We start from the raw sequence: 20068 nt of genomic DNA, 5'->3' as shown, positions 1-20068 counted from the left end.
TTTCTCCTCTTGTCACTTTTAATACAGCTAGGGAAATAATTTATTTTTAAAAACACCATAAAATAAACCACTTAAATCTACTGTGGAAACATTAGGGAAGAATCCACACACACTTTTCTGTCATACTCTGGTCTGCATTGACCGTTACTCAACAATAGTGCTCAGCTTGAAATCTGTTGATCAGGAAATGGGATGTGTACTTAAGTATGAAAAATGAGGCTATTTTCCCCAAGGTGCAGCTGAAACTATACAAGGATCATTAAGCATTTAAAATGTAAATAAGAGGGCAACAGCCTTCAATTGTGTGTGTCTAACTTAACTTGCTTAATTAAACTGCAATAAAGAAAGTTTTTTTCAGTACAGGGTCTTCCGTGATACGGGAGGAATTAGAAATACCACTGGACTTAGAAGTGGAGAATTATGAAATATTCAACATGTTTTTGTCCAGGTCTATCAAATGTCATTTGTAAAATTCCACTATAAATACATAATTCTTCTCTTTATTGATTGAGAACTGGGCCCAAGATTTCTCTTCCTATAATGCCCAGATAGGCAGATATGTGTTTTCCAAGGTTCGTTATCTTAATAGAGGAAAAGCTGTGGGAATACCAATTGCCCAGGTCTTAGGTTTAAGAAAAAGATGGTACTGTACGCAGAAGCTCTATGAAGCTAATCTGAAGGTGGTTAATGATGTCGTTTCATTAGAAAAATTTGGAGCATATTCTCATGCCTGCTAAAGATTCCTTTATGAGATGTTCTCAAAGTGACAAAGTCTAGTTTGTACATGGGTATTTTCTGGTTTGATCTTTTTAACTTATGGGAAACTTCTACTCTTTGATTCCGTGGCATGCTGTCAGGTTAAGTAAATTCCCTCTCAAAGACCATTTTTTCGTTCTTTAAGACTCTTTCAGGGACCTTCCTCTTTCATGTCATCAATCCACCCACTGCTCAATTCCAAAACACTTGGTAATAATAGCAGCTACTAATAGTTGAGTCCTTAGGGTGTATCTGTAGCAGCATTTTTCACACAGCGTCTTTTAATCTTTACCACAACCAAACTAGATAAAGAATCCCAAGGAAAGTGAGGTTAATTTGCTTATCCAAGGTTCTGTGGCTAGACATTCAAATCCAGACTCTTTACATCTCAAATATGTGCTGTTGACCACAGTGCTCTATTGCTTCCTGGTAATCTTCATCTTAGAAAATATCAGTAGACTCATGATAATGTCGGCAACTGGCTGAAATTCTTATGAGTCTTACTCACCTAGGACCTTTACCAGGGCATTTAATTAATAATAGCTGTATGGTGTTTTTACACATGAAGCAGAAGTATTGATGAATTTTACCTTTTTTGTGACTATAGATTCAAGTGACCATTAGGTATATGCCACTTTCTTTGGTATCTTTCTACACTGATGCCCAGTTTATCTTTTCCGAGCATTATATTACCATCAGGGGATCTGAAATTCAGTTTCATTTAGTTCTACTTGTTACCCCCACGGAGCTTCAAAAATAGTGAGGTTAAGACCTGCTGTCAAAGATTTCAATTAAAAGTTCTAGTTGTCATTAAAGTGTTTTTTAAATTGACATGTCTTACAATTCTTGAAATGTTCGATGGAACCTTTGGTTTTTTTAGTTCAATGATTTCTGAGACATACCTCAAATAAAGTATTCTACAATTAAGGAGCAGATAGTCTCCAGATATAATCCAGAAGAAAAGTATATAGATGGCTTGAGCCATTTTTCTTGGAAGCATCTTATTTGTTAAGTTCTCTGTAAGGCTGGGGGAGTCACCCTACCTCCTGGCAAGAGAAGTGACCAGAAGAGGCCAGACCATGGTCTCAAACTAGCCAAGGCCACTGGAGTAAGGAAATCCCATTTCTTTCTCCACTTTTCCTTTTGGAAACCCTTTCTTTTCTTCTGTGTGGGCCAGTGTCTTTACTGACTCTGGTTTGTCTCCTCTCGGGTTTCTTTTCTTCGGCTATTTACTGCCAGATAGGCTGTGAGCAACCTGGTTGTTTTGCAAGAAATTTCCACACTTCCCTTTAATCTCTGACTTGCGTGGCTCTTGAAGAACCTATTTGGAATTAGAAGACACACAGAGCAATGCAGAGGCCCTCTCTACTTCCTTTTGGGCTGGTTCAGAGGGCAGATGCTGAAATTTAGTAGCACCTGCATAGATCCAGCAGCAGGCTCTGCCTGAGAAGGTGCAGGAGTTGATGGGCTGAGGTGTCTTAATCCAACTTAGTGTCAGTAAAGCCAAGGAGAACATGGACAAGAAAGAGGGAAGTGATCATCAGAGTTTTCCATGTATGCCCTGTGGCACTTTAAGAATTTCCTTTTAAGTGAGATCCAAAAGGAAAACCAGCAAATGTTGCTACCTGAGCTTGGTGCTCAGACTTTGAGCTCACCCTGTGCTTGTGCACCTGTGTGTTTGCATCAGCGGGACCCATTTTCTGAAATGCCTCCTGTTACACACCCACCTGTTACCGCTCTTCACCTGGAATCAGCCTGGTCACTGAGTTGTCATTGTGATTCAACATCTTCTTTTGACTTGTATGTTAAGCACAATTTTCCTTGGTTCTAATGTGATCAATAAGCACTCATAGTCTTCCCTGTATAAAGACAGTTCTGCTTTCTTATAGCTTAGTCTTAAAAATCCTTTTTCTTTTATGGAGATAAATTATTTTTATCTCTGTAAAAATGCTCCAGTTGAAAACCTCCTAGCTATTCTCTTTATAGAACTCACTACTCAGCATCATTCACTTGTGCCACTAACCCCATTCAGATAGGAAAGAGAAGGTAAATGCACAGTTTAACAAAGTGAAGCTCATATGCATTTTGCAAAGTTAAGCAAATTGCTACTGTGGAAGCTGTTTTAAAATTTATCACTTTGACCAATATTGACTATCTGCTACCTTTCACTTTGCTCCTTTATATGTAATGATAGTGATTCCACCCTGGGTGTAACCTAGTACTGTTATTTATCAGTCTACTTACTCGATGACATACAGCTTTTATTGCTATGAATGGCTTGCAGACTTGGGTTTTTTTGTTCTTTCATTCTGCTGTTGGGTTTGTTTTGCCTCACTAACAGTTTGTTTTTGCTCTCAGTTGTGTTTAGCATGCCGTAAAGCTGGATGTCCACAAATGCATGAAATGATCAAAATGTCCATTATGAAAGTCCTCACTGCCCTGTGTCTTCGTGCATTCCCTGACGATCAGGGCCCTGTGGCTTTTCACAAGGTACTGGACGTGGTCCTTTGAGCCTCAGGCAGAGGTCCAGGACTGAGGCTTTTTAATGTCAGTCTACACTACGAAAGCAGAGGGCATGGGATGTAGAAGTGACCTTGGAGATATGAAAGAAGAAATTCATGAGCCCTTTCTCAGAAACTCAGCCTGCATTTGGACTTGGTATTTTCTTGGCTTCTCTGATTCAGTGTGCTCATTTTAGCACTGCCCCATAGTAACAAACAAAGAACATTCACAAAGTAAAAAATCATTGGACTTTAATACAGTGGTCAGGTTTATCATGGAATCCCTAGTTCTATAAACCTTACCATTTTAGCATTTTTTATTAATATAGTAAGTGTAAGAAACTTTTTTTTAGAACATGTCAGGATAGCTGAAAGCATTTCTTCTGGGTAGCAAGATTATCACACACATGCTCATTTTTATATTTAAAAAGATACCTTTTTTTCACGTGCAGTATTTATACTCCCAACTTTGGCAGGATGAGCTTTTTAGATGAATCCTTTATTTTTTTAAAGCAGAGTAAACATGTTTACCCTTTCCCTTAATAAAATGCCTCCTGCAACAAGTCATTTCCATGCTTATACCTCTAACCACTGAGAGTGGTGGGGACATTCAAAGTTGAAGAAGTCTGTTTGGTACTTGGGAAGTTGTCTGTACACAGCACACTGTTTGTGCTACTTAAGATCCAGTCCCTCATGTGTGCTGTCTTTCATGGGTCGAAAGTGACTGATGTGATTTTGAAAGGAAGGTTTTGTAGCAGCTATGGCTCTTAGTGTTCAGCAGAATTGTGTTTATATTGATATGAAGTGTGTAGTTCAGCTCTCAAAATAGCTACTCTTTTATCCTTAATGCTTATAGACTTCACGTTTCTCCTGAAATTTAAGCTTAGAGACTTGAAAGATCAACAGTTATAAGGATTTCTTGGGAAAATGCAAGCTTTAAAGAAAACTTGAATTTTGATCTATTAATAGTACCAGAGTGCCTAATTAAACTGTGGAGAATTTGGTTTCATTAAAGTGAGACACTGCACTCATTTAGACATACTTTCAAGGCTTTTAAACTATTTTATCACATGCAAAAGTAAAGGCCTTTCTGGATTAAAACACTTTTTTTCTAAGTATGTGTAAATGGTACCTTCAAGTACATTAAAATCCATGATCACTTGAGAAAATGAATTTGAAATTAACATGCCCTAAATGGTAGTTTGAAAAATAAATATTTTGGAACTTGCTCTTACTTTTTTCACTTAAATAAATCCAAATCAACTTCCAATAAACTTTTAAGTTTTAAATACTCTGTTAGAATAGTAAGCATGCATTGGGAGATAAACTGTTAGAAAATATTTACTTTTACCTAATTAATTTTACCAAAAAGGTGATTATAGGGAGGCCTGATGGAAACTCCAGCTTAAGCATCAGCAGCAACAGGGGTTACCATTTAGTCTGTCTCCCATCTCAGTTATCAGTCACCAAATTCCAACTGACATTTAGGTGAGGATCAGTATTTTTAACATAGATAATCCTGGAGTTATCCCTAGAAAAATAGTTTAGGTACCTGCACCCCTTCTTTTTTTCTCATAGGTCTAAATACACTTGGGAAAGTGGCAAGGTAGCATGTACGTTATTGAGAAAAAAGTGGGCCGGGTTAAAGCATGTGTTTGTCGTCAGGCCGGTCCCTACACCTTTCAGAGGACTTGGAGGCGATAAAGTCTGGAAGTCATGTCACAGAGCATCATCATCTTCAAGTCAGGGATTTTTTTCCCCACAAGTTGGGATTTCTCCAGGCGGCGGCCATCAGGGGGCCTCCTCAGGTTCCGCCGGACATTCAGATTCACCAGACCCAAGTAGACCACAACTGGCGTTGTGTACCCTCAGCAGGGTGTAGACAGGGAGCAGACACAGGTCAGTGGCAGGCATTTGTCTTTCACAGGGGGCCTCACACCCAGTACTGAGAGTAGCTTCTTGCTCTCAGATGTCAGCTTAGGAGCAAGAAGATGAGGGCAGTCACCTTGGCTTAGGAATCACATGTTTCACCTACAGTTGACTCCTGAACAGCTCGCAAGTTAGGGGCACTGTCCCCTAGTGTGATAGGAAATCCACATATAAACTTCTGACTCCCCCAAAACTTAACTACTAATAGCCTACTATTGACCGGAAGCCTTACCAACAAGGTAGACATTGGTTAGCACATATTTTCTGTGTTATATGTGTTATATACTATATTCTTACAATAAAGTAAGACAAATAAATGTTAGTAAAAATCACAAGGAAGAGAAAATACATTTATAGTACTGTACTATATTTATCAATACTATAAGTTTAAAAAATTTATATGTAGGTGTGCCCAAGAAATTCAAACCTGTGTTATTCAAGGGTCTCTGTGTAGAGGAACCAATATCTCTGTAACTCCACAAGGAGAGCTTACAGAGCTGCCTCAGAGGATGTGATCAATGGCAAGAGTCACTCAGGGAACCTCAGACCTGTGACTCCTCACCCGATTTTAAAGTTCATTCACAGCTTTCCCAGTTCAGATACAGCTTAGTAATCAGCGTGTGTTTTCCTGGAAGCCATGCTGCCCAGTACACAGACATCCACCTTAACAAGTTTACCAGAGAACAGAGAGAGCTAATCTGAGATCAAACTTGCTTATAGAGCAGAAAACTGGGTTTCATTCATTAACTCTCTGCCCCATACCCCAGAACTCAGGGGTTAATAAATTATTTGGCATATCTAAAAATTATTAAATTGCATTCTCCTCTGGTGCTCAGAAGAATAAGTTTCTAAGAGGGATAATTTTTAGGAAAATAATACTTTTCCTACATAGTCAAAACATAAATGCCCAGGATTTTTAAATACATGTAGGATTCATGGATAACTAGTTCTAAATCAGGCTGACTTTCCACTTACAAGGGATTTCATATCCTCTCCGGTCAGTTCGAAAGCATGTTGGTAATAAACTGCTGTCTACGGAGTGTGTGTATTGCTATCTTATTTCTTTACCAGGTGTGCATTGAGACATACACATGTAGCTGTCACCAGCGTAGTATAAACACTGCTGTGCGGGCCACTCTCAGTCAAATGCTGAGTGACTTGACTTTACAGTTACGACAAAGGCAGGAGAATACGGTGAGCCTTGCGATATCCACATGTTTGTCACGGTCTTGCCATCGTCTCTGTGTGTCACTGCATGTTGCGTGTCCCACATCCTACATGTCCCCCCACGCCACATGTCCCCCTTCCCCACCCCCTGCCAGGGCTGCTCCCTACTGAAACAATAGGAAGGGCTGGTTTCGTTTGGAAGAACATTTATTTATACAAATTAAGTTCCTTAAATATATATTTACCTGTTTCACTCCAAAGCTTTGAGAGTTATTTTTTCCTTAGTCTCTGTGGTTTTTTAGTTATTTTAAAATCCTTCGTAAAACTTTTTTTGCAAATCATTTAAAAAATTCTCAGATAAGCCCTGGCTGGTGTAGCTCAGTGGATTGAGCGTGGGCCTGCGAACCACACGATCGCGGTTCGATTCCCAGTCAGGGCACATGCCTAGGTTGCAGGCCAGTTCCCAGCAGGGGACTCACGAGAGGCAACCACACATTGATATTTCTCTCCTTCTCTTCTTCCCTTCCTATCTAAAGATAAATAAATAAAATATTTTTTAAAAATTCTCAGATTAAATAAATTATATAAAAGTGTTGTGACATATTAACAAATACCAGAAATAAATTCAAAATCAATTACATGCTTTGAAGTTTGGTGTATGTGGGGCTTTTTGTTGAGTAAAAGACTGTGGTTGAAGGTCTGCTTCCCCCGACAGTGCTGTCAGGGGGAGGCTGGATCAGTTGTCTTTCTGGCACCAAAGCCTATGGGACCTTTTGCTCTAAACTCAAACAGACCACAGACGTTCCTGGGAAAATGTAAATGTAATTGTTTTCTTGCATAAATTATCTTCTGGGAATGTTAATGAGGAGATGATTCTTCAAAAAAAATTTTTTTTTAGATCAGTCTCTGTAATAACTCAGTTTAAAGTTCTTTTAAAATCTGCAAGAAATATTCTGGAGTGAGCACTATATTATTTTTTAGAATAGGAAATCTCAGTAACAGTCTGAAATAACTTAGAAATTAATTTTACAGACATTAAGATTCCATGTTTAACTTCAAATATTTCTAATTTTTAACTTCAATAATTGTGTAATTTGTAGAAAAACATGGAGTTGAGTGGAACTTTTGAGATTATCTGATCAAATTCTTTTATTCCTCATAAAAACAAAATGAGGAAGATGAAGCCCAGGGAGATGAAATTGAAATCTGAAACTAATGAGCTTATCAGTGAAAGAGCCAGAACTAAATCCCTCATCTCCTGAATCCCAGCCTAGGTTATTAATATGAGTTCTGCAGCTGGTGTTGAAAGAATGACAATGCTAATCACGTAAAAATTAATACTGATTTTTCCTTTTGTGTTTGCTATATCCAAAGTCCAAATTTCTATTAAAAAAGCAATTATTTTAATTTTAGGTATTTTTACTATGTTAGCATAACCCTTGTTAAAATTATTTATGCTAGCATTTTAATATTGTGGTGTGGCAATATTAGTTTAAAAGAAATTCAAATTGATAAGTAGAAAACACGTAAGAGAAAAAATGTTCATAGTGGAAATGAACTTAAGATGTTGAGAATCTTCATGTTTAATATACAGTCATATTTAATCTTTGCTAAATGGTAACATGATGAAATACTGTAATGGTAATGACATCTTAATGTTTTGAGAAGAAATATTTAATACAGTGTAGTTTCAAAGTGATTGCAATTATGTTAGTCATTTAATCTTATGTTTACATTTTGTAGTGGGAGAGTATCAGGTTTCAAATGGCTCAGCCTTTCAGCTCCTGTTGCTCTTTTGTGAGGGTGGTAACAGCTGTAGTTTCAGGGGGCAGCGTCAAAGCCAAGGGCTGCCTGCCTCTGTCCTGTGTGTTGTGTGGCTAATCAGTCTTCCAGTCCAGCTCATCACTGACCATCTGGACTCACCCAACCCGAGGCAAGATCCCAAACTACGTAGACAATTAGTGTTTCCTGTTATTTCCTTTCTATTACTCACACAGTCCCTGGAGGTGTTTCCATGTGCCAGAAAGATACAGTTTGCAGTATGCTAATATTTGAGTACTTGTGATGTCTACTAGAAAGACTGGTTTTCCACCTAAGAATGACTATTTTTAAAAAGCTATTAAAGGGGAATGGTCCATAGGAATAGTGAGGTCCTCTCCAAGGGGACTATGTGTTCTGCCATAGAGGGACACTTACCTTTAAGTGGGGACGATGTGTGGTGTGTAGCGTGACCCATCGCTGGAAAGACATTGCAAGCCATCTCAGCATTAGGGAGACTTAAATATAATGGAAAGAAAATTAATTTGGAATGCCAAAAGCATTCGCATGAACTATACCTTCAGCCTACTGTCTACTCACATCCCACCCCACTTCCAAGTACAGATTATACAACTTGATTTTGCATCCTCAGAAATGCAAGTTATGATCAAGCTTTATTATTGAATTATTTAAATACAAAAGCCATTACAAATTGAAATTAAAATTCACTCACTTAAATTGAAATTCACTCACTTTGGAAAAAAATGCTCGGGTGCGGGGAGGGGCAGGTGGTATTGGTTCTCCTGTCCTGAAAAATGATTCAAATGTGTTGCTTCCAGAAAATGTTTTTAACTTGTATTTTGCCATGTACTGAGCTGTAGACACTGACATAGCATTTCGCAAGGAATGTGTGGAAGCAGCTGAGCTTGCAAATTAATGAACAGAGAGTAGTAGAAATATGTGTTCATAAACAAATTAGAAAAAAAACAGTGCCAAGTGTCTGGTAGGAAATTAGCATGAAAATGCCCGCTTACTACCTCCCAGGGCTAAGAGGTGGGAGGCTCCGTAGTCACTGAATTCTCCCTGCAATGGGAAGTCCATCTAACTATTGGCAAATGTCTTTCCCTTCCTGTTCCCCCTACCTTCACGGTTCTGTCTTTCCCTTGATAGTTCTAGGTCTACCAAGCAGCAGCCTACAGGGGTTGGTCCGGTCAGAGAACTGGCAGTTGATGTGCTCCCCGATCAAACAGGCAGCTGGTGCTTCTGACCAGCCATCATCTTTGCACCTGGATTATGAAGTAACCTGATCAGAAACCTGATCACTATGACTAAGAAAGAGTCTGTATTCTCTAGTTGCCCATCAGAGTGTGGCCTGTGACCCTGGTAATATTCCTCTCTGTGCAGAGGTAACGCAGCTATTTAGTTTATTGCCCCCAGCCACAGCTCAGCACCCTGGGATGATAAAGTGTACCACAGGGCTTTACCTCCCAGGAAGTTTCTGGACTCTTGAATGAATTATTTTTACAACTGGTGAGCTCAGTTCCAGACATATCTTTTCATAAATACCAGAAATAATGAAATGCTATCAGGACCTGGAGGGTGAGTTTAGGTGAGCTAGCTGAGCCCTGTGCGCTCAAGATGATATTTTGTTTCCGAGAATTTTCCATTGTTTAAGAGTTGGGATTCTTCTTGCCTGAATCTACTAATTGTCCTGTGTGTGTTTCCCTTACTAGATCATTGAAAACCCAGACGTCCCACAGGAATTCAGGAATCAAGGTATTCAATTTGATTTTTTGCTAGGTCAGTTTAAAAAGCAGGTATCGGAATGCCTCCTGCGTGCTTGGTGTTGGGGATGTGGAGATGAGGATGCTCTCAGGGTAGTTCCCCACTCCAGTCCCTTGGAGCTTCTGCTTAGCTTTGCCTTACGACTGGTACGTAAGAACCAACTTGGTAAGACCGAGCCAGCTCTGTCATCTTCCTCCTGTTCATGCCAACCACACCTATTCCTGCTCCAACTGTGGGAGAGAAATGAACTCTTCGTAGACCTTCCTGTTGGAGGCTGTAGTTAACCTCGTTCTTTGTGAAATCAGGTTTATCAATTGTTAAAATGGGAATGGATAGAAGGTTGTGGAAACCTGACTGGTAGAAAGTGCTATTGCACTTGAAGTATGTGAAGTACCAGTGTTTTAATGGGAAAATGAATTACCTCACAAGGAATCTTGCAGAAAGACAGAAATCAAGGTAAGGAACTTTTATTCTGACCCACAGGAAAAGAAAAAATAGAAGTCCACATATAATTGATAAGCAGTTTGATATTTTAAGAAATGTTTGATAGTATTGTTTTCTGAAAGAGATGAAAAGTTCAAATCATCTGATTAAAAATGGAAATGTAAGTTTTAAAATTACTTCATTCAGTAATTTTAAAAATATTGGAAAAACTGGCTTTTTAAAAATATTTTTTGCCAGTGAACAATGGGGAGAAGGGGTGGAGTAAAGAGAAGATGAAAAAGAGAAGGAATGAAAAGGTGAGAGAGCTAAGCAGCCACAATTAGGGAAAAAGTACATGAAAGATATGAGAAAGCAAAGCATCTTAAGTCATTTTTTTAAAGCATTGCTTCAGTGTATAGTTTTAGTCACATCTTGCTGTATCCTTGGGCTGTGGATCAGAAGTGCTACTGAACCTTTTCACCTTTTAATGCTCCCAATGAAAAGTTCCAAAATCTTCTGCCCTTCTTTTCTTCTGTCAATCGCAGTTCCCATAAAATCATCACATGAATACAGAATGACTTTATAAACCAAAAAGGAGGTCAAAGTTCTCTTGCTCAAAGATACACCTTTAAAAAATATGTTAGTAGAAAATTGATGGGCTCATTTGAAATTTATCTAAAATTGAGTTTAAGGACTATTTGTGGGTTTTATTTATTTTAAACTACATTTTATCATTGCACCTTACCATATCTCACTTTTTCCCTCAATTTAAGATCATAAATGCTGAAGATTGGCTATTTCTTGTTCCCCTGCCGTTTTCCAACTTTTATTTTCTCTCTCACACTCTTGCCATTTTCCCTCCGTTTTCCTTGACTTCATGGTTATTCATGCATTTGTTTATATATTCATCAAATAACCACATTTATATAGATCTGTATAGGGTTTTATTAATAAAAAAGCAAATGCCTCTGCTTGTTACCTCACTTGAGCCATTAGTCTGGGTCATTGGTATTATTTACCTCGTTTTGCCAAAAGGAAAACTGATCCTTACCTGAGCTTATGCAGTCCCGCAAGCCGTGGACCAGTACTTAGGCGGAACCCAGATTTCAGCTTCTTTCCAGGATACTCCACTGCTCCTGTGGAAGTTCTGTTGCTAGCTTCTGGATGTGAACACATTTGGTTATTTTTTCTTTTTCTGACATTGGCTGTTGCTCCATTAAGACCGCATGCTCTGAGGATGCTGGACAAATAGTTGAAGTGGGGGAAGATGGTGACCACGTTATTTTGCCCTCTGTCTAGCTTCCTGGTTTGAAAGACCTCCCTTTCTCCCACACTGCCCTATTTTATGTCTTTGGGATACAATTCTCAGAAAACCCAGAAAATTAAGAATTCAGAATAAGGGATACATGTGTAGTCCACTGGCCTAAATATTAAGAAAATCATTATAAATTGTGTTGTTTTTTTTAACCAAATATCCTTTCATTAAGTACAAATGAATTTTATAAGAAATAGTCTATTTTCTTGACTATCTTTTGAGTGTTTTATTTTGGAAAGGAATTATTATTTATAATACATTGCATTTTAGTGGCCTAGGGAAGGCTCAGAATCCGATAATCATCTTTTTAGTCCTGAGAACATCCACAGTGGAGGATGGGAAGGGCTATTGGGAGAGCTCCCAGTCCCCTGCTGATGTCTAATGCCTATGACCTCCTGTTTGAAGGGTTGACCGTCGAGGCCCTCTGTGACGACCTTGTATCTGTGCTCACTGTTCTGTGTGAGAAGCTACAAGCCGCCATCAAGTAAGTGCCTTCCATGTTCGTGCTCCTATGTACTGACGGTCTATTACCGAAGCAACCTTTGTCCGTGACATCATGTAAAATAGCAGAGTAGAGGGACGATGGTTCCTCCCATTGGTATTCGTTTCTGAGAAAAATATTCAGTGACCTTGGGCAAGCCTACATTATTCAGTACTCTTCCTGATGGATATAATTTTCTGATGAAAAGATGGGGAAACAGTATCTTGCAAAGAAAAGTTCATTCCCTCACATGTGGATCTGAATGGAATGAATGTCGGCTAAGGGCTAGTTGATGTGAAGGCTTGTCCTAGTCTGGACGTCTCAGCTGTGACTCTGAGTCTTCTTATCCACGAATTTTACCTTTCTCTTCTGTTAAATAGCAGAGTTGGACCACACGGCCTTTTTCTTTTCTCGTTTTCTTTTTCTTTTCTTTTTCTTTTTCTTCTTACATTCCTGAGCCTCTGAATGCCCATACATATTTTAAAAGAGGACATATTACTTTGACTTTTATATACTTGTCATTTTTATGCCACTTTAATCAATGATGTCACTAGTCTAAATCTCCATGCAACAAGTTTATAAGATAATCTATGCAACTATTTTAAAGCCAAATAAAAAGGCCAGACTTTCCAAAATGAGATAAAAAGTCCCTTCCAACTACAAAATTCTACAACACAGTGAGATTATGAAGTGCTCGTTGAGTATGAAAAACATTAAACTACTATTTACTGTCAACTAAAACAGTTGATAATTCAGAAAACTTCTACTTGCAGAACTTTATATGCAGTAACAGGAAAAGTACTCTAGTTGCAAATACGAGTGAGTGAGGTCTCTCGCCTCACTGGAAACACCGCGGAAAGTTGCTTTTGTTAATGTTTGGTTTTGGTTTGGTTTTCTTCATAAACTCAGGATTATTTCTAAGCTGAGTTTAGAATTAATCTTAAAAGTTGTTGCCAGATGGTTTTTATATCAGCTGCTCTATCATTGCTCTGGATCACCTGTATATTTTAACCGAATCAAGCTCTCTTAATATAAGGCACTTACAAAAATAAAGAGGCCCATTTAATATGTAGGTAGTATAAACAAAAAAAGAAATAGCACTTACCTTCTTCCACACCCCTGCCCGCAAATTGCTACCATCCCTGGATCCTGGGCAGGCTGTGGATTTGGGCAAGGTGTTCCCTTGGGAGGGGTGCATCTAACTGAGGATGGAATGTAAAAGGATCCTCCTGTACCCTGCTCAGGTTCCCATCTTCCCTGACCATGGAGAGCTGGAGCAGTAGGGTGAGGCTCAGAGTATTATCCTAACGTGAAGGTGCTAACAACAACTGTAGTGACTCCATCTATAGGGTTCTGATGTGACCTGATTTTCTTGGGACAGTCCCAAGTTGTGCCTATTGTGCACAATTATAATCACCCTCCTTCACTCTCAACAGTGTCCTGGCTGGAATGGGTGTATATTTACTTTACCCATCAGTCACCAGCATTTGGATCTCTTCTAATGCTGTCTCCTTCCCACCCCTGCCCAGTTCCTCTCCATCACAGCAGAGCCAGCTGTTATCCCAGAGTTGGAATGTACTCTCATTGGCTTATTTCCTCCTAAGATATAATCATGTGTGGTGTCGATGACTCTTGGCTCAACTGTATCATCTTTGTTGAATTAGTTGAGTAAGAGCCCTGTTCTCCCCTTTACTAGTTCTTGACCTTGAGCAAAGATCTCAACTACCCTAAGCTTATGTTTACTATGAAATAATTAATATTAGCATAATTATTATATAATGTTTTATGTAATATAATGTACTCATATAAAATATATTAGGGGTTTTGTAAGGATTGGATGAGAAAATTCACTTGAATAAATGATGATCCCAACAGCCAGAGGTCACCAGGAGCACCTGAGGCAGACAGATTTGGGTTTATTAACCTGCAGTGACAGAACCTGTACACTGCAGAGAACCATGGGACATCCAGTAAAAGAGAGCTAGGAGGGCTTATTATAGGACTTGAACTTGAGTTAGGTGACTTGGGGAGGGGGTGTTAAAGAAGTGAGGGTCTGGCCACGGATCAGTTGCTGTCAGAAAGTGGAGACAGTCCCCGCACTGGGCATCTAAGTTTTTTTTCTAGCCGATGGAGGAACAGAAGGGAGACAGAGTTGTCAGTGGGGAACAAGCAGGAATCACTTGCATGATATTTGGTCATTTTTGTGGTCATACAGAATTTTTTTAAATTCTCTGTTCAGACATAATTATTGACTGGCTTTCATCTTGTTCCATCCCCACTGTGGAGATCCCTCATTGGATGGCAGTGTTCTGTGAAATGGTTCATGTTCACCAGTGGAACACCACAGCTGGCTGAAGCCTGAGGCAGTTGGCCATGGCCAAGGATGCTTCTTCCCCTCCCTGCTCCACCCTTCGGGTCTTAGCATTATGAGGGGATAGAACAAAGACCACTAAAACTTTGAAAAATATACAGTTTATGTTCACCACTTTGCAGATGAAGGAAAACCAATATTCTGAACATTTTATTTTTCCTGAGTAGTGAACATAAGGAAAATTATGTAAACTATTTTCCGTAATAAACTAAGGGAAAATTTTTAATGTTTTAAGTGCTAGAAAAGTTGGGGAGCTCGTGGTGACTATGCCATTATTGATTCAAAACCAGCCATCAGACTAAATCAGAATGAGTCTGTGGGTCTACAAATGATAGATTTAAAATGTATCTTTGTTGATTGCCTAGGAAAAAGTCTTCAGCCAGATCCAGTAAGGGCTTTAAGTTCATGATTCTTTAAAACTTGGGTGGCTCTGATATCAGCTACAGGGACCGCCATCCGTACAGTGACCACGTGACCTGGTTTACCTGGGACAGTCCAAGTCTATGCCTTTGTAATTATTATAAACATTTATTGTTGACATCCTCTAAAACATACTGTTTGGTATAAGTGGAATTTTTTTCACTGCACAGTGCCTAGCATGTAAGAATGACTTGGTAAGTATTTGCCCTAAAATGCTTTGTTTACTTTCAGCATAGCCAGCACTAGTTCTGGTTTATGATGCAGTTAGGAACATTGAGCTTCTTGCATCATAAATTTGACTGTAGGTCATTAGGAAAACACATCACAATACACACACACAGATTAGAAATTAAAAGTTGTAGACTTTTATCAGTTACTGAAAAAAAGAAAGAAAATATTTCTGAACCATATGACTTGAGAGTTGGCTTTAAATGGGGAAAATAACTTATGTGACACATATGTGTTTTTCTAGGGTCTCTGATTAGACATTGGATCATGGAGACTTCAGGCATATTGTTATATAGAGCTTAATAGTTTTTATAGGGTTCTCATCATCTTGCTTGGTTTTCCAATGCACTTCTCCAGTAATTCTGCTTCTGGATACTGCTCGCCTTGTTTGAATCTGGTGTTTTCCATCACGACTCCATTACCCTAAGATGGGGGTCCTATTGCCAGAGAAGCTGGGGGTGCAGCATGCTTAGTACAGTTTAAATGGCAGACCTTTAAGTCCACCTGGCCAGGTAGCACCGTGTTCCTGACTGCTGCCACTCAGCTGGCTCTGTTAGCTCTCCTGGTTAAGTTTTCACTCCCCTTATAATTTCTTCTGATTTTTACTTCCTCAACTCCTTGTATTTCTACTAGCTAAACTTGACACATCTCTTACCATCTAAATCTTTTTTCTCTGAAATCATGCTATAGTCAGTACTTCCCCTCAACAACCATTTCTAAAATCGAAGCTCAAATTCCTCATAGGGCTTCAGCTCTATAGGAGTATGTACTCATGATATGTGCCATCTCAGGAGGATCCTGAAAACTGCATTCAGGTGCTTGGAATAACTCACATGCCTTACAGATATGGTATTAATAGAATTCTATATTAGGCAAGTTGAGTTACACAAGGTTTAAATTCAAGAATTTTTGGAAGGATAATTGGGCTTAGGAAAAGATTTATTCATTCCCTGTTCATCCCCTACCACCCACTCCTCCCAGTACAGAATGTCAGAGAGGGATCTGTACCCAACTTGTCTTGGAATCAATAAGGCAAGTCTAAGTGTTCACCTCGCATGTTCTCATTCCACTCTTCTACTTACAGTCGCTTCATTCCCTCCCTTCTCTTGCTACCTAAATTTGAATTGCTTTTAAGAGAAGCCAAGTCAAAATGGTTCAAGATGAGACAAAACTCTAAGAATTCCAGAGCTCCAGAGCATGCTGCCCAATTGCCTGGCAGAAGCCTTGCCGGGAGAGGCCACAGCTCTGCCCTCACGTCCCCTGGTCCACTCATGAGAGTTGTTCTCTGTGAACCATGTGCCTGGGGAAAAGTTCAGGGACGAGCAGAAAGTGAGACCAGCAGATACTCAGCCTGCCAGCCATGAAACACCCAACAAAAGACCAGGCAACATAACTCACACTCCTTTCAAATAGGTTTGTCTGTCTACGGCCAGACAACCATGAAACACACATGCACACACTGGGCATATGTCTTTGTGTGTTTGGTGAGGAGCATGCATGGATGGTCTTACATTTCAAACTGCTCCTCTACTGATATGACTCATATAAGGTCATAAGCACCCATTTTTCCAGACTGATGCAACCCACAGAAAAGCCGGCACATTCGGTCTCCAAGGAGACTCCTGGGCCAGTTACCTTGGCAATGCATTCTCCTGTCATCCAGTCTGATGCCTTGGGGTTGCTGCGCCACACTTGGTAGATACACATAGGAACCTTGACAGCTCAGAGTTTTTCTATAGGTTTATTCCTAGTGATTCCAGAAATTGAGAATCTTTATTGCCTATAATATTTTAGTTTTGTGATGCTAGTCTGACAGTTAAGTGATAAAGAGACCCTTTTGAATTGGGGCATTTCATAATTATTTTCTTAATATCGAGCAGGAAATGGGTCAGAAAGACTAGCCTGGGACTATAGCAGAGGCAGTCCTTTCAGAACTGATTTTCAAAACGTGGCTTATCATCAAAGTTAGGGCCCTTCCGTATTGCCATCTTCGATCTGTTCATTTGTACAGCATCCAGAATGACTATTCTGAGATAGGAATCGGGTCATGTCACTCCTACTTGCAGAATAAAGTCCAGGCATCTTAGTGCAGCCTACAAGAGCTTCTCTGATCTGTCCCCTGCCCACCTCTCCAGCTGCACGTCCCACTGGTGACATCCTCATGCACTGTGCTCCAGCCACAACCACCCCATTCCCCCCGGCCCATGCTTTGAACACACCCTCTCCCCAGCACCTCCATGAACTTTAGGTCTCTACTGAGGCACTTTTCCTTTGGAAATTCTTTTTGGAGCTTTCTAAGGAGGGTCAGACACCAGTCCTCTGGCTCTTGTGGAGCCTTTTGTTCTGTTGTTCATCTATGGCACTTCCTGCACAGTGCGTTATGTGCTTTTCTCTCAAGTCCCACAGGAATGAAGAAGATGCAGTTTTCCATCAGGAACTGTTTTGTTCAGAAGTGTGGGGAAGGTTGTGGTGCAGGACTACAGACACGTAACTGAAGTCCATACCTGGCCCAAGAGTGGCTACTCGTGCCTTTCTTCCTCTTCCCCAGCAACCACCTTCCTCTTGCCTCTAAGAATAAGAATTTCCATGGAGACCCAGCCTTGACCCCTCTCTTCATCCACCCTCAGGGGCTTGTACAGTACATCCAAACTGAAATGGAATTCTATTTTTCAAAATAATGGCATTGTTTTAATTATGACAAGGGAGATCTTCACGTCAGCGAACGTTCTCTGTAAAGGCCCACACGATGTCTTTGTTTCCTGTTCATTTTTTTGGTTTGGTTTGGTTTGGTTTTACAACTCTTTAAAAACGTAAAAATCTTTTTCAGTTCACAGGCTATGGCAGGATTTTGCCCTTGGGCTTGAGCTTGTCAACTAGTTTGCCTACTGGTTTTAAAGCATAATGTTATTTTTACAAAGCCGTCCCACCAAGGTATTTAAGGCACTTAAATGAGGGGTCCCCAGCCCCTATCTGATGACCCTTTGTCTAACAGCTGTAAAGCCTTTCCCAGTTTTGCATCTGTGTGGATAGAATCTTCTGGACTTCAGGACAGTCTGGTATTAACCTCGCTCCCTTCCTGTGTCCTTAAGTTTCTAGTCTGAATGTCACTGGTCTTGCCTTTTCCTTTTGCTGCCTTCTCCTAGCACTTATCTGAGTTGTTAAGGGCATTAAGCTTCCTTTTGACATTTATTTACTGCAAATCAGGAGAAAGGAGAGAGACCTAAAATTGGTTTTTAAAATAAGTTTCTCCTTTTTCTGAACATTTCTATTGCATTCAAGATTTCTGAATGAAATCTCTTAGAAGTAATTATTATATATTTGTGTCCTTGAACATTAAATTATTCTTTAATTCTGGTGGGTTAGGCAGCCAACTTAATCTGAGTGTAAGAATGTGCATCTTGTAAAGGTCTGGGTTTTTTTTATATAGACCTATTAAATAAGACCATAATAGTAATTTTGAGAAATATGTGTGCATTGAAAAACCACATTACCCTAAAAAATAAAGAAGAAAAGTCAAGTGCAAGTTAGTAAAGCATTGACCATTGAAACATTTACATAATTGAACATACTAAGAATTAAAATTTCGGAAATAAACTGTGCAGCTTAGTTAATAAATATTTATTAATTACTGGCAGCAAATGTGCCATACAAATGTAAGGTGTTAATAATAGGATAAGCCATGTGTAGGGGTGAGCGAGATATGGTAACTTTGTTTCATGTTCAGTGTTTCTGTAAATCCAAAACTGTTCTCAAAAGTAAATTCAGGAATTAAAAAATCACCCTAACTGTGCTAGTTTGCTAGGGCTGCCGTAACAAAGCACCACGGGCCGGGCGGCTTAAGGAAACATTTCTTGTCTTCTAGTTCTGCGGGCCAGAGGTCTAAGATCAGGGTATCAGCAGAGTTGGTTCCTTCTGAGTGGAGAAGAAAGGATCTCTTCCAAGCCTCTCTTCTTGGCTTGTAGAGAGCTGCCTTCTTCTTATGTCTCTTCACATTATACTCCTCTGTCTCCAAATTTATTCATTTTAGAAGGACACCAGTCATATGGGATTTGGACTCACTCTAGTGGCCTTATGTTGACTTGATTATCTACGTAAAGACCCTACCTCCAAATAAGGTCATGTTCTGAGGGGGGACATGATTCAACCCCTAACACTAATGGCACCACCAAAATTAACATTTCTGTATTGCCGAACATTTGCCAAATGTTGTCCATGCCACCTTCGTAATCATGCCTTGTCCTGGCGGTGTCCCTCTGCAGTGACAGCCAGCAGCTGCAGCTTCTGTACCTGGAGTGCATTCTGTCCGTGCTCAGCAGCTCCTCCTTCTCCATGCACCTGCACAGAGGCTTCACCGACCTGATCTGGTGAGCACCCACCCTCCCAGCACCCATGCCAGCCCGAGGGGCTCTCCCCTTCCAGCCGTGTCCGAGGGTCCCTTCCCACAGCATCCACGACCCCTCCAGTGGTTTCGTCTGTGGGTAAATGTTTTTGAGGGGAAGTAGAGAAGTTGCTTTGCTTACATGCACCAGAGAGACACTGATGATCACTGAAACAAAACAGGCTTCCAAGGCCCTCTTGCATTTTGTTTACATCGCAGGAACATAAGACTCAGAAACTACGAGATTGTTTTTTAAGTCATTTACTTGTTCTAAAAACATATTGAGGCTTCAGAAAGTTATGCAGGGGGTGGGCAAGAGGTTCTGAGCATTATTCTTGGTACATTCTCTGTTTTAACTTGAATACTAGTGACTTAGTCACAGTCAGAGATTCACACGAGTGACGGGCCCGCAGGCAGCCAGCTGGCTGCTCTGGGTTCCTGGGCTTATCCCCAGGGAGGAATGTGAATGACACGTGTCAGAATTTTAAATTAACTTCTCAAAATAATTTTGTTACTTACAGTAAAATGAAACTTTCTAACAGCCATTTCACATTTT

At 39.9% G+C, this 20068-nt stretch overlaps 1 protein-coding gene across 3 annotated transcripts in view; it reads left to right on the top strand.

The window, feature by feature from the left end:
• Window positions 1-20068, top strand: part of ARFGEF3 (ARFGEF family member 3) — a 171502-nt gene that overhangs the window by 77400 nt on the left and 74034 nt on the right. Inside the window, exons 6-9 of one of the 3 annotated variants that reach the window (XM_037148813.2) lie at window positions 6258-6380; window positions 9845-9887; window positions 12040-12118; window positions 19394-19498. In XM_037148813.2, the coding sequence (XP_037004708.2) occupies window positions 6258-6380; window positions 9845-9887; window positions 12040-12118; window positions 19394-19498 (350 nt within the window). Of the gene's footprint in view, window positions 1-3114; window positions 3247-6257; window positions 6381-9844; window positions 9888-12039; window positions 12119-19393; window positions 19499-20068 lie in introns of all 3 variants that reach the window. The other 2 variants (XM_053664860.1, XM_037148814.2) reach the window with 2 other exon arrangements.

This window comes from Artibeus jamaicensis, unplaced genomic scaffold (genome assembly GCF_021234435.1).
Source record: "Artibeus jamaicensis isolate MK-2021 breed Jamaican fruit bat unplaced genomic scaffold, CSHL_Jam_final contig_387, whole genome shotgun sequence".
Classification (NCBI taxonomy): domain Eukaryota; kingdom Metazoa; phylum Chordata; class Mammalia; order Chiroptera; family Phyllostomidae; genus Artibeus; species Artibeus jamaicensis.
Note: the sequence above shows the minus strand (reverse complement) of the source record. Positions and strands in the feature narration are given on the sequence as shown.